Source organism: Chaetodon auriga, chromosome 21, assembly GCF_051107435.1.
Source record: "Chaetodon auriga isolate fChaAug3 chromosome 21, fChaAug3.hap1, whole genome shotgun sequence".
In the NCBI taxonomy this organism is placed as follows: domain Eukaryota; kingdom Metazoa; phylum Chordata; class Actinopteri; order Chaetodontiformes; family Chaetodontidae; genus Chaetodon; species Chaetodon auriga.
The window spans coordinates 13,032,449-13,048,060 of record NC_135094.1 but is presented as its reverse complement, the minus strand read 5'-3'; the positions used below and the strand labels follow the sequence as shown (position 1 = coordinate 13,048,060).

Genomic DNA, 15,612 nt, shown 5'->3' with positions numbered 1-15,612 from the left:
CATACACACATGCTCTGACCAGTGTTCTGTGCGTGTGTGTGTGTGTGTGTGTGTGTGTGTGTGTGTGTGTGTTGCAGGAATGTAAGCTCTGCAGGTGAAGAGGCGAGACGAAGGATGAGGGAGTGTGATGGCCTGACAGATGCTCTGCTCTACGTCATCCAGACCTCTCTGGGCAGCAGCGAGATCGACAGCAAGGTGTGTGTGTGTGTGTGTGTGTCTGTGTGATTTAATATCTTAGCTTGGGTTTATGTTATGTGCATGATCATGTCTGCAGAAATTCTTTCAGTCTCTTATGTACATGTGTTTCCACCTCCATCCATTGTGCTTTGTATTAAAACCACGCCGGGCAACATTATCGTACAGTAAATGTGTGTTTTCAAATGAAATCATGAAGTTGGGCTGCAAGAGAGAAAAGTGTCTCATTCAGTCTTTGGTAGACGTGGACGAGCTGGTGAAATCATCTCATTGCACAGGAGGTGAGAAAAAGAATAAAACAACAATGGGTGGAACCGCTTTCACAGCCACAAGGAAGAATAATTTTAGATTTCAAGGAGAGTGTGGTTCATCAACGCGTTTTATTGAGGACAACTGAACAATGTTAAATTCAGAGTGTTGCAGCACTTCTTGCTTACAATTTAGCTCAGCCAGTAGACAAAGTTGAGTGGGTTCATGTTCACTTTGTGTTTTTCTGCATGTGGACATGTTCATGTTGTGTGTTCACGACACAGTATGTGTGGGCGAGTCAATACTACATAAACAGTTTTGTGGATGGCTGACTTCTCAAGGTCTCCCTGTGTCCCAGCCTCTCGAAATGGCCATCCTTAATCACTGTTTAACCGTCCGCCCCAGCTACCAGAGGTGGACTGCAGCCGCCACACTAACAGTGACTGATTGGCAGGTGAACCACCGAGTGGTCACTGTTTAAACAGCGATGCACATTAGCCACATGCCCATTTTGCCTTTTCTTCTCTTTTGCACACCTCCTCCTCCTCACTCTGTTTACTCATTGGCCTCTTTAGTCGACTGATCTGTGTGGTCATCATTAAAAATACAGTCAACGACATCTAATGTATATCCCCACTTTGCAATTGCTTTAGTGCAGATTATTTTTAAAAGAATTTATTTGTAACATCTCCTAAAACAAGAATGCAGAAATGATTAAGACACACAAGCTTAGATGGTTCAAGTAACTTTAGAACTGATTATCTATCAGTTCACGTGCAGATGCACTTCATTTAATCAGTTCCCTTTATGTTAGCGCTCTCACAAAAATATCCACTCGCCATCACTCTCAGGACGTGCGTTTTGATCATCAAGACAGTCTCAGCTCTCTCCTCTTCGCCTTTCATGTCCACAGATCCTGGCAAAAATTCACAAGATCAGAGGAACATTCACTGTATGTAATGTGACAATTATGTTTTATAGTTGATCGTCCCATTAAACACATTCTGCAGATTACTGTTATTATGCTGTAAGGAACTGCACGGATGTGAGGAAGTTTTGCACATTTAAATAGGTTGCACAGTATGTACTGGCACACAGAGCCAATTAACTGCACTGATACAGTAATTTAAAATAATGGTGCAAGACCTAATAGACTAAGCACATCATTTTACATGCACAACCAATATAGTGCTGGCATTTCATAGATTATATGATGCTGATATTTAACAGCTTGCATTAAATGTGGTTTGTCTCTGGAAGGGAGAATTTTACTGCAAGTCCATTAATGTATGTCGTGTAGCGTCTCAGAAGAGTGCGAGGGGCAAACAGATTATAGAAGCACAGTGTGAAAAGAAGCACAAGGTCATACAGACGCAACCTTTCAACAGCAGAAACGGCTGTGGTCTTGTATCAGTTTGTTTTCTCTAGATTCTTATTCAATGTTAAGAGTAGAAGTTCTATTGTAGAGCTGCTGATTGGTAACTGACCCCAACCTCTGTCTGCCCTGTAGAGACTATGAGCAACACGTAATCATTTTAAACCCAGAGTGAAGAGGTGTTTTTTTTTTTTTTTTATTGCCTAAACCAGGCAGCAGGAAAGAACAGGGCACTCACTAAATGTGAAATAACCGATCGAAATATGAAATGTCAAAGAAAATTGTACATAAAATGTAACTTCTCCGGCTTCATTCTATAATAACATGTGAATAGGATTTCAGACGTGACTGCAGCTCGCTGGAGTGAGACATTGTTTTGTTTGTTGCATCTCTTGAGGCTGTTCAATTACACTCCTTAGTTGTTTTTGCATAAACCAACGGTCAGACAGAGAGAAGATTGATGATTTGTCTTTGTTAATTTCCACTCTGTTGACTCCCGATGACTCCCCTTTGTCAGAGACACCAAACGCACGCACATGCACGTGCAAGTACAACATACATACACTGTAAGGATTAGTTTGCTCTCATTTAGAGTCACGCGCTCCTCCGCTGGCAGCGTTGCCTCTAAACTTGGTGTTTAATGGGGTGTGATACAATATATCGGCCTTGTCATTTTTCCTCATTTACCTGAGTTTCTTCTAATCTCATCTCAAAGTCAGAGCTAACAAAATGCAGCAGCATATTACCTTTGAGATTATCTTAATTCGTTCCTTTCTCTCTCTCTGTCTCTCACTCTCCCCGTCTGTCTGGCTCGTGGGTGGGGGTGGAAGGGCGATAGAGTAAAAGTGTGAGAGTGGGTGGTTTTTATTAGCATGCTTTGACTTTTGAGTTTGCACTGTGTTTTCAAGCGATATGTTTCATTAAATGGCATCAAAAACAAATCTTCCACCTCAACTCTCTCGCTCTATGCATTTATATCTCTTTTTTTCATCTCCTCTTCCTCCCCCCGACCCTCTCTTCTTCACTGCCCCACTTCATCTCTCAATCTCTCCCAACTCTTTTTTTATCTCCAGACGGTAGAGAACTGTGTTTGCATCCTGAGGAACCTGTCGTATCGTTTGGCTGCCGAGACGTCCCACGGCCAGCAGGGGGGGTTGGAGGAGCTGGACGGCCTGCTTTGTGATGGCAACGGCCGCGATGGAGAAAGCTCAGGCTGCTGGGGGAAGAAGAAGAAGAAAAAGAAGGGAGCCGATCAGGTGAGGACAGAGATAATTGGCAGGCAAGGGAATTATGGAGATATAGATGGATATAATGGACGCAGTGGCTGAAAAATGGGTTAGTGATGATGGTGGTAATGGTGGAGAGCAGTGTCCAAAATCTCCCATAGGTGTTGGGTTGAGATCAGGTGAAAATGATACTCATCATTTTCATGCTGAAAATATTGAGTGACCCCCTGTGCCCTTTATAGAAGCATCTGCATTCATTACATTTGTCTACTGATGTATTCATTTTTTCACTTTCATTTGTTCCCCATCTGAATAGATGCACATGGGTGCAAAAAGTAGACAGCTTTCATGATGAAGCAGGAACGCTGAGGCAGCCGCGCCTTCAACAGGGACATGTGTGGTAAATAATGGAAAACAGGGATGGAAAATCTCAGATCAGAGTATTCTGATCGAGATTAGTTGAAAAGCATTGGCTTTTATAATGCATTGGCTCATAAGCCATCCTTCTGCTGTTTTTAATCATATTTTATATATCTAAACTTTTTAAGCCTAACTTTTCTTGTTAAAATCTTCATTGTGCCTGCTGTCTACTCCTTTTTTCAGGCGTGTAAGGTCAGGGTGAGCTTCTCTCCGTGGACAAAAACCCACGTTTTCATGGAGTCAGAAGCACACGTGACCTGACCAAGAGCATGTTAGAATTGTCTGTGGGTCCAAAACCGAGACAAACGCATCCTTTAGTCGCAACCTGACTTATCCAGACCAAATATTTGAGGCCCAAACCTATAGGTATTTTGTGCTGTATTTCGTCCTTTATTGGCCAATGGAGCTTCAGATTAATGCAGCACATTGGCCACACTGTGTCTTTGACTCTTCCCAGAGGGCATAGTTTCTGCTTGACACTCATGGACATGGACCATTTACACAGACAGAGACAGAAGAGAAAGGAAGAGGGAAATTCTTAATACATCACTTTTAAAAAGAACCGAATCTGAATTCCACTCCTACAGCCAATACTCACAAGATTTGGTACAAATTGAGGAACAGACAGTAAGACAACCAGAGGTGAATCAGACAGGACCAAGTAGGAGGAAATAAATGGTATACACTTCAACACAAATATGAGAATGAGGGATAGTAGTTAGTGAGACACAGAGACCCCATTAACACATAGTAGTATTAGCAGTATTAAGATGCAGTCGGTATGGAGACATGTTATCTGGATAAGAAAAATGCTTGTTAATGCAAGGTGTAAGTGCATTGTGGTCAGATCTTAGGTAGGTGTAAACGCAGCCCTTACAACATGGTGGCATCCGTACACAACATAGGAATGACGCAAATGTTTGTTTTTAGCTGACATAAAACACAAGTTGTTCAAATTTAGGGAGTGAGCAAGAGAGAAGGCTGAAATTAAATGTCTATTCTGTGCAATGAAAGTGCTAAAAGATGAATTATTCAATGGAACTTTGTAAAAAAAAAAAAAAAAAATTAAAACAGGTGGGAAATGAATGATGTACAGCTAAAAATAACTGTGTGTGCAACATGTTGCACTCATCTGTTCAGCTGATCTGCTGTTAAAAAGGTGTATCATTTATCTAGACAGAGTAGCTTACATGCTGGTGCTGCAACACACAATGTCATTTATACAAAGGAATAACTTAATGTCTTACATTGGCCTCTTTACAAGAGGGGACAAATAATTAAGAATGTTTTTTAGACAGCCTTTTCCAAAGTTTCATGAGTTTCCTCTAACTCAACAACTCAATTTTTTGAGGAAGTCTGGAGCTGATTCACCACCACCTCAAATTACTCGTGCACAGGTTTTGCTCTGGAGGACAGAGATGTGATCTCAATGAGGATAACGAGAACGCATTAAAGATACCAGGTCCAAACACAAAGGCAAGATCGGATCGTTTATTATCCAGATAACATATCTGGATGCAGATCCCATTTTGATACCAGGTGCAAATGGGGTGAGAGAGAGAGTGAAAGAGAGGGGAAGATAGAAAGACAGGGGAATGATGTATGGAAAAAAAAAAAAAAAACAGGCAAGAGGGAGAGAGAGACAGATGGAGAGCCTGAGTGAGGAAGAGAGACACAGGCAGTTAGACTGTAATGTAGTCTCCTTAGTCATTTATTACAGGTTGAGACAGCAAGGCCAAGGAGCAGCACGGGAGCCTGAACTGGACCTAAACACTCCTAATGGACTACTGGAACACACACACTCACACACACACACTCAGTCACACACTCACTCAGGACTAGTCTACGAATGTCTGCTTTGCTTCAAGATGTTTAGCTGTCTCTTGAGAATTCTTGAAGCGATGGTCCAGCTTTAGAAAGAACATAAGTGAAGTTCGGATGAAATGACGGTGTTTTTGAAGTGGTTTTTTTAAAAGATGAAATCTGTAGCATTTCACGTTGTTGCCCTGGAACTACAACAAAGATGGCAGAGCATCTTGTGTTTATACTAAATGTGTCAGCTTTAGTGTTTTCCGATTCTGAACCATGCAGATGCCAGTTATGAAAAATGATATATTAGTAATAAAGACAGTATGGGATTCACCTTTTAAAAGATGAGATTTCAAGACTGCATGTGGACCCGTTTCTTGTACTGAAGCAAATACACTTGAAAATGGTTGGTATACTTAATCTTTAGAGAATTTTAGATACACAAATTAACATTATACATTAATATTTAGTATGCAGGATGTCTCTAGGCAACAGAAAGTACTCCACTGTGAAAGAGTTGATGCCTCTTCTAGTGCCTCTACACACTTCAAAATATAAGAAGCCTTTGATTTTATGATCAGAGAATCTATGTATAGATAAGAACATGCACACGCACACACACACACACACACACGCACACACACTCCACAGCACCTCTCTCAAGACACACACTAGCCTAGTTTACCTTGAGACAAGGGGAGGAGGGGAAGCAGTAGAGCGAAACCGAGAAGGTCGATAGGGAGAGGAAAAACTGAGAACTGGAGAGAGAAGGATGGAAATAGAATAAGAAAGCGGAGGAGAGATGGAGGTAAGCAAGCAAGAACAAGAGGGAGAAATCAAGAGAGGGGTACAGAGAAAGAATCAACAGGAGAGAAAAGGAGGCAAGATAATGACAAGCAGGGAGAAAAGAGAGGAAAAAATAGAAATGAAAGTAGAGAAGGAGAGATAGCTGTGGGTTCATGCCTACGTGAAAGAGGTGTGGGCATGTCACTCAACAAAGACTGCAAACATCAAGGGACTCCATTGTAGTGGAGCAGAGGAGGAGGGTGGAGGTAAATGGGAAGAGAGGTGTGGAGCTTTCGGTTTATTTGTCAAAGCAAATGTAGGAGTGAAACATTCTCTCATAGTCTCTCCTCTCATCTCTTTTCTCTCTGTCTTTTGCCCTTTCCCACCTCTCCCCCTCCATCACTGTTCTCTCCTACACAACAGATTGACGGGGAGCGATTTACGCAGTGTCTCTTTGACTTCTTCATATGTCAGGGCGTACTTGAGGGAGATGGAGTTTGCTTTTAGAAATGCATGCAGTCATTCTAACGTAACGCATGCACAAGAGAACATACGCTGCACTCACCCGCAGATATCATGAATATTGCAGGTATGAAATCAGATGAATTCCCAAAAGCCAATGGGTAAAGGAGGGAAACTCAATGTTTTCTGCTCCTTTTAAAAATTCACTGCTTAGGTGTGTTTAGTGTAGCTCAACCCAGACTGAAAATCTTGTCCTAGTTCACCTTGCTGCTGTGATGTACAGGTGTACTCCAGGACCTTTCCACCAGAAGAAAACAGTAAAACACTGCTTCCCAGTTTGGTGTAAAAGTAAAAAAAAAAGTGTCTCATCCTGTCTCCTCTTTCACAGTGGGATGGTGTGGGCCCCTTTCCGGACACAGCAGAGCCTCCCAAAGGGGTTCAGATGCTGTGGCACCCAACAATCGTCAAGCCCTACCTCACCCTGCTGTCTGAATGCTCCAATCCCGACACCCTGGAGGGAGCAGCTGGGGCTCTGCAGAACCTGGCTGCAGGCAGCTGGAAGGTAACGGCTAGGTTTAAAATGTTTACCACTTCACTTGGAGCATCACGTTAATATGATGGGAGCCTAGGAGGATAATCATGTAAATAAACCACATTCTGGCAAAGCATAAGTCTGTTGATGTAGAAATGAAGCTCGCACTGCTCTTGCTGTCATTCTGCTTCCGTTTTAAAAGAGCGTCAGGTGAACACTGAAAACTGTGAATGTGAGTGTGTGTTTGTCTGAGTTTGTCCATCAGTATGAACGGAAGTGCAGTGAATGCAGGAAGGCACAGTGTGCACATATTATTTGTGCAGATAAGACACTGCATTCACATTCTAAGTAGGACAAACTACTGAGTGTGTGTGTGCGTGTGTGTACATATATGCGTGTTCTTTTGAGAAACTCTCCCCGCCAAGAGCTGCTCTGCACTCAGACAGTTGAATGTAGCAAGACTTGAGAAGTCTTCTGCCCCCCGTCCATTCATATAAAGTGATTTAGTCTAGAATAGAGCTCTGGTTTGGCTTCTGTTCATTGGAAAGACATTTGGTAGTGGTAGATTCTTCGTGAGGGATGGTGATTTTACAGGATGGTCTTGCTGAGTAACACACGTGTTTTCATGGCAAATATCCACTGAAATGTTCACAAGTGGTTGATATCAACAAGCACACAAAGGAAGGTTGGATGTGTGCGAACAGTTTTTTTTTTTAACACTGATCATCTGGTTAGAGTTCACTTTGGTCTTTATTAAAATTCAAAGGCTGATTTGATTGCAGGAAACGCCTCAGCACAGGGAATAAACAGCTCAAAGAAACAGACAGTTGGAATAATGTTCTTTTTGCTCGCAACACCATCCTGCTGACTTTGAAATATGTTGAGCACAATCCCATTTACAACCATGTTATGTGTTCTGTAGTATATAATGTTGTTCAGTAGCAATGCAATAAGTGTAATAATGTAAAGTCTCCAAGCCTGAACTCACCAGGGAGCAGAACCAAGGTTCAACAGCAGCTGACTGATGGAAGCAGCTAGATGGTAGTAATGTATGAGTCATGCAGTCATATTGGAGAGTATCGTTGAGGGCAGCTGTAGCCTTGAGGGAGGTATATATAAGGGTAAAAGGTAGGAAGTGTGACGGCGTAATCCTTGGAATGACCTTGGAATCATAAAACTGCATCAGACATCAGGGAATGTTGATGGAAATGTTTATGTGGTCATAAAGTGCTCAGTCAAAAGGTTACTGTTACTGCTGCATGAGAAAACTTGAACTCAAGAGGGTGTGACAAAGAGAGGAGCGCTCTGCGTTTGAGAGGGATGTCTCTTAGGTCCTTTAAATGTGTGTGGGAGGTGTGTGTATCTGATTTCTATTGGTAGTGGAATAGACAGAGAAATAGCAAGAGGGGGGTGGAAGAGGAGGCGATAGAGAGACGAGGTAGAAGGAGGAAATGATGGGGGCAGGTGGTCTTCGGGAAATCACATTTTCTATTTTGGATCCTCACTGCCTGTGTGCGCGCCTGTGTGTATGTGTATGTGCTTTGTTGTGTCTTCTCTAAGCAAGCTCCCTCTCCTGACTTTGAGAATAGCGCCACTAACAGTTTGAGCTCTTGGTTATGGCATAGGATCATTTCCCTCAAAGGGAATATGAACTATAGTTGATCTCCAAGAACAACAATACTGTGTTTTAATCTTAACATACCCCGGAGAGGTTAATTAGTCTTTTAACAGAACCTTTTAGCTTCACACTTCACTTACTGATACCCATTCTTGGGTGCTGCTTAGCACAGACGCAGTCTTCTACAAGTGACCCACAAGGCGGCACCACTTGAGCCGTTTAGGGTCGAGTGGTACATTTAAGCGTACCTTGATAGTTATTGAGGGAGGATAGAGTGGTCTCCAAGCTCAGAACTCTTCTCTCTGGTTCATATAATTCTCCCTCTTACAGTATATCACTTGTGAGTCAGTGTAATGCCTCAGCTGCTCTCATATTGCCCCTGAATATAACATCTCCCTCTCAACCTTGCCCATTGTCTGTCTCTTCTCCCTTTTTCCTATCACAACCACATTTTTTATGCTCTATTCATCACTCTCCTTGTGCATTATATTGCAGTTTGGCCTCACTTTCCTATCAAATCCTGTGTGTGGGACCTGAACTATAAACATACAGCACACATACCCCTCTGTGGCCAGTTCTTGCTGTTTAACCATCTCCCTCCTGCTCTCTCCTCGTCAGTGGTCGGTGTACATCCGGGCTGCTGTGCGTAAGGAGAAAGGCCTTCCCATTCTGGTGGAGTTACTGAGGATAGACAACGACAAGGTGGTGTGTGCCGTGGCCACCGCTCTCAGAAATATGGCCCTGGACATCAGGAACAAGGAGCTCATCGGTGAGTGCTGGTAACACTCCCGACATGAGGTGGTGAAACATCCCCCCACCTGTTAGAGGAAATCATCACATGGATGGCTGGCATTTTTAATCACTGTCAAGTCTCAGGACTTTGGACACCTGCGCTGCTGCACTCAAATGCGTTCTCTGTTTGTTTGTTTGTGTGTGAAGAGCTACCTCAAGCCCATTTCCATGTCTAATTGGATGCTCTCGTGGCTGTTCTACTGTGGTCTGTTCCTGTCAAATTGTTTTCATTTAAGTATGCAAGTCAAGAGCTTGTGTTCAAGTGATGTAACACAAGGGTAAAAAGCCTGCAGCCAGTTGCACCAATTAGCGCCAATTTAACGCTAATGTCAGCCTTTAGTCATCTTTGCATTTCAGCATCAAATTGCCTTTTGACCCATTAAATGATGTTATTGATTAAGACCGTTAATTGGTAATTACCAACTAGGATCAAGTCTATATAATGAGCTGGGATTTTAAGTGAGGCTTTACATGTGCTCATGTGATCTGAAATTACAGTGCTCAAGAGCTGTCATACATTACTACACCATGATGGTGCAGGCGTCATGGCTGTGGAAACTATTGCAATTCGGTTTTCTTTTTCTATTTTAAGTATTGGGTAAAGTAATTATACTTAATTAGGATGTGCAGAGGGTGAGTAAGGGGAATAAACTGGTAGTTAATATGTATTTGAGGGAAAGGCTGCAGAAAGAGGGCGAGTGGGAGAGAGATATTGCAGCAGAGGAGATGATCAAATCAAAGGCTTGCGTTGGGCTTTGAACACCGCTCTCTGGTAATGACTTTGCCTCTGACAGGCTAACGGATGGGCAGCATTACCAAATCTAAGGATCGCTCGTTAACCTGCCACATTAAGACTCTGTTATATTATGTGTGTGTGATGAAACACACACCATGCACGCACTGATCTGATTGCGTGTTTGTGTGTGTACAGTATGTGTGCGTGTGACATCCCCCAACTCTGTCTCTGCTATCTCTGATTATCTCGGCTTCCTGGTGGGCTCGGTGGTTTCTATAGCAACCCTGTTACCCTCAGTCTCAGGCGAGGGGCTTCTGAAGCCTCTCTTGGTTTAGCCGGAGCGTTGTAAGAGCGACGAGGTGTGCCGCCCGCAAAGCTCAACACGCCCATACTGTGACGGTCTGGCTGTCGCACAGCAACAGATTGCAGGGTAATTGAAGCCTTTGCACAAAGACACTTATTAGTCTGATTAGAATTTTTTGGTTTATGATTGTTTGATTGTATGATTGCTTCTTCTTCAATGCACCTGGAGGTGTCTCAGCAAGTCAATTAGTCAGGTGTAGAAATCTTTACCTTCATTTTGGAGATGGGCATTCGGAGCAACAGTACTATTTGATATTCACTGGGAAGTATTCAACCATTCTTCACCTCCGCTCTCTCGCTCACGGGTTTCTGTAGACCTGATGAACTACTTCACACCCACACAGGTTAAAAACAAGGGAAAATGAGACATGATAGTCACATTAATGATTCAATTTTGAATAATTTAATGACTATAATTAAATGAATGCAAAAATCAGGACGAAATACATTTATGCTTTTTTTCCTGCCAAGACTATCAAGGATGAAGATTTGGGACCCTTTGTGGATTATAGTGAAGGGCAGGGTGTCTAACCAGTGCATTGATTTATGTCTGTGTTTTAAGAGACATTGTGTTCTCAACACTTGCTCCGACTATCTCCAACTAACGAACTCAGTTCATTGATTATCAGTCCCTCTTGGTGGCTTTGGAAAACACAAATTTATTGCGGCATCGCGGCCAAAATGTAGGGCACCGAGTCCAAAACCAGTGGTGCAATAACAAGTGATAATTATATATTATGAAGACAAACACAGTGTGCAATCGAAAATTAGGAGATTGAAATGAATCTGAAGTCTCAACACTCACAAAGGAAGCGAAAAAATAAAGAGAATGCTGAGCTTTCATCAGGAGTCATTAATGACACCATCAAGCACATCATGTTTAGGACAGCAGTTTAAAAAGCTGCGCACAAAGGGCAGCCATTCACTGCATACTGCCCTTAGAAACTGAGTACAATTAACTGGTAATTAGCCTGATCAGCCACCATCAGTTATCAGTAAAAACACACATTGTTGGACTGTTAACCATCAATCAAACCACTAACTAACCGCAGTCAATCAATGTCAGACAACCTTGGCTTACTTAAGCAGTTATAGTGTGTCTGTGGTGGTGACAAGACATTAAAAATATACATACAGTATTTGAATGGAAGCTCCCCACGCTTTCCAGGGAAAATGACGTGACATGCGGAGATATTAGATGAAAAAATATGGAAGGAGAAAAGATTTAAATGCACTTGATCCATATTATTACCGTTTCCCCTGACACCAATGATATTAATGTATAATATTATTGGTCTTAGGAGAATATTGTCATATTCAAGGTCAAAATGAAGTCTGTCTGAGCCATTTGCTTTTACATTGCCAAAATGAATGATTCATTTGAATAAGATTAAAATAAAAAACATTCCCCACGTTGGCACGTTTTAATCAATTCCTCCATTTGACCTTTTACAATGAGAAAAGTGTATGTTTTGCTCTGGAAATCATTCAAATGTTTTCCAATTGATTAAAATATTAGAGGTAATTGGTCATTTTTTTTTTTTTTTTTACCTTCAGTCTTTTATAGCCATTAGCTTCCCAAGCAGAGAGAGCGATAAAGAGGAGAGTTCTGGAAAGAGAAGTAGACACTGTAATGAATGTGTGCTTCATAGAGAGAAAGGCAAAACACACGGTCTGATTAAATAATGTAATTACTTGCAAATTCACAGGGAAAATCAATTCAAATTTGTTTGACATTTTCATCTGAATATACGCTTCACTTATTCAGTTGCAGGGTAACATGGTTTAAATCCTGCATGCGATTAGCTCTCCCAGTGTTATTTCGGAGACTTATGAGAGGGAGGCAAATAAAGATATGTAACAGAGAGAGAGAAAATTAGGGCCATCGCAGATCATCACTCTCAGGGAGGTGTGGACACGTTGGGTTAAAAATAGACACACATGGGCAAGAAAGCAGAGATCAAAGACTGCCGTGGTGTTGAGGTCATGTAAGTTAGCAGCATTGCTAAAGGTAAATGTGGTGAGTAGTTACTGTGACACAAAGAGTTATGGGTTCAATTTTGTGCAATCTTCCAAAATCAGACATGTTAAAGCTTCCTTAAGCCATTTGAGCAATGAGTGTCCACATACTCTACATGGGCTTCACACCCCATTGCTTGCTTAAGACTGTGGATATTTAATGACATTTTAGTCATGGTTTGGTCCTCCAATTAATGAAGAAAAAGATCTCCATCTTCTGCTTGTCGAAATGTTTGCTAGAGATTCTTTGCCAGCCACACTCCTTCTTTTTTATATGAACCACCATTGTTGTGGTTTTCCAGACTGGCAAACAAAAATAATGAGCAAAAAGCAGTTGGAAACTGCTTGGAGCTGCTGCAGAGTGGGCTTTTGACCCTCAGCGGGATAGTCTTTAAAAGAAACCTTCATTCATTTGTTCATTAAAATTGCTTATTGCACCTAATAAGACATCGACGGTTGGCTGTATCTGTTCATGTAGCTAACAGGCATTTTTTTAAATGTAAAAATGATTAGTATCGGTGAAGCCAATGATTATTTCAAAATCAGCTCACAAATCAGCTTCTGTTCCCATCTGTTCAGACAGCTAAATGGCGAATGAGACAGAAAGAGACGGTCATTGTTAATGACACGGTGACACAGAACGTCTGAGCGAGAACGTGGACAGAGGAGGAGAAAGTGAGCGGGATCACTCCGGGTTGAGTCTCTGCTCTTGGCATGGTGTGAGCTGATGTGTGTCGACAGAAAAGAGGTGGAGGCCAGGCGCTCCTCGGAGGCAAGCTCCATTTGCCCCATGTTCGCAAGCTTTATTCACCACGGTGACTCTAACCTCTGAAACACCTTTTTCTTTACACCACGCGCTCCTGCAAGACAACAGTTTAACCCGAAGCGACAAAGCGATTTCAAAGAACAGCTTGTGCGGCTTTGTTGATCAAAGGTCCATCTAATTATCATATCCTTTTTCATGACTAATCTAGAGTAAGTCACCTCTTCCTAAAAAGCAAAAACCGAATCTCTTAAACTCATGTGGTAGTGTGTCATAAGATGTTAGTGCCAGTGAGTTTGGCAGCGTCACCTCGGGGGAATGAGAGTTTGCATGAGAGCTCAGCAGAGTGAGCGGCGATGAGAATCATCTTTTGCACACAATAGTCTCAGAGTGTCAAATCCTCTGGAAAGCACCGCGTGATTGGGTGGCAGCAAGACAAGCAGGAGAGGCACAAGGCTTGAGAAGGATAGAGTGAGGCCAAGTCAGGCCGGGGAGGGGGGGGGGCCTGAGTAAGGGTGGAAGATGAAACAGTTAGAAAAAAAGAAGAGGGAGCAGTGGCAACTAAAGAGCTAACCATGTATGTATGCTTATATTCCAGTCCCTCTGTAATGTGATTTAGTGGCATATTGATGTCGCTGAGAATCATTTTTCTCATCTGTCAATGTTTTTGTCTCTCTCCTGATTTCACCTCCTTCATAGTTTTTGATTTGCATAATGCACTGTATGCTTGTGTAGCAATAAATGAGTCCCATTCACCGCTACACCGTCTGTCAGTGCAATTCTTCCCCATTTACTTACAGATGGTAATTTGACACACATGAATTGGGAACAGCACTGGAATGCCAAAAAGACGCTGTTTTTTTTTTTTGTTTTTTTTCAAATGCATGAAGCATTTACTAAAGGTTCCCAGAAACACATGCTGTGCAACCAAATCCAGCACGAGTGTTTAATGAAAAAGTGATTAATGCAAAAATCTGCATAAATTTAAGACATTTAAGGAATTATTCTAATGTGTTTTTTAATGGGAATGCATTAAAAATGTGACGTTTAGTAATAGAAATTTGGATTTGAAACTTTTTGAGGCGCACTCATACATCATAACAGCGCGTTGATTCAGGTTATTTAAGTGCCTCAAGGTTTTCACTCCTACACTGCATTTCTATGAATCAGTGATTGGGAAATCAGAGCATTGAGACATTTTAGCATTATTTAATGTTTGTATTCATGATGTGCACATAAGTTCAAGAAGAATCACAGAAAATGTTTTAGCTTGACGCCTGAGCATGAAAATGTCAAGAAAATCGAACCAGATGCCAGATTTGCTGCGTTTGGACTCCAGTATTTGACCTCCAACATCAAGCGAAGCTCTCCCTGGTTTACTTGAAAGTGGCTGAAGACCACCTCTTTCATGTGAATCAGGGGCTGCTTGTTTTGGTGCACACCCAAGTTTGATGTTCTCATGTGTGATAGACGCAGGAGCTCCTCGGTTCTGTTTGAATCCCATCACATGAAAACACCTTAGGAATACTGATAACGCACTTTTTTTTTTTCTGATTGCTTACTGGTTGCACAAGACACCCTATACTTAAGTCATTTTTGAAGTAGAAAGAAAATCAAATCAAAATCACTTTTTCTGACATAATGAGGACTTTTTTGTGAAAGTCAGAGGCAAATGTTAAACCTCAAAGAAATGTGCAACAGCAATTGAGCATCATATCAGTCCCTAAAATATGTAACAATGATGTAATGACAGAAAATGACCCGTCCACTTCCACCTTCTCTCCATTTTCTCCTTTCATCTCTCCTTTCTCCTTCTTCTCCTCCTGTTTCTTTGTCTTCTTGTCTTGTCACACCACACCTCTCACGAGCTTAAGCCTCCCTTCCCACTCTCTATCCCGCATTTTCACTTTGCAATATTGTTCCCACCTCCTTGTCGACAACATGAATATGATACCCCTTTTCCTCCATCTCATTCTGCTTCTTTCTTTCTTTCTCCTCCTCCTCTTGTCCGTTTATCCCACACCCACGCCTCCCTCTCCCTCTCCTTTCCGCACAGCTTCAGACATGAGCTCATAATGCCTCACCTTCCCTCTCTCGCAGTCTCCCGCTCTTTGTGTCTCGCATTGATGACATCAGTACTGGGGAGTGTTACTGTGGAAACCAAAGCAGTGCGCCACAGGGATGTCACTAATTGCATGATTGTAAATGTGTGTGTCTGCATGAGATTGTGTTTGAGGGGGAGGTCAGGCACTGTGAGACACAGATGC

At 42.1% G+C, this 15,612-nt stretch overlaps 1 protein-coding gene across 5 annotated transcripts in view; it reads left to right on the top strand.

Moving 5' to 3' along the window:
* The window catches only part of ctnnd2a (catenin (cadherin-associated protein), delta 2a), a 229,627-nt gene that overhangs the window by 186,961 nt on the left and 27,054 nt on the right, over positions 1-15,612 (top strand). For all 5 annotated transcript variants that reach the window (XM_076761325.1, XM_076761327.1, XM_076761326.1 and 2 more), the window contains 4 exons: positions 78-195; positions 2,893-3,075; positions 6,911-7,084; positions 9,291-9,441. In XM_076761325.1, coding sequence (XP_076617440.1) covers positions 78-195; positions 2,893-3,075; positions 6,911-7,084; positions 9,291-9,441 — 626 coding nt within the window. The remainder of the gene's footprint in view (positions 1-77; positions 196-2,892; positions 3,076-6,910; positions 7,085-9,290; positions 9,442-15,612) is intronic.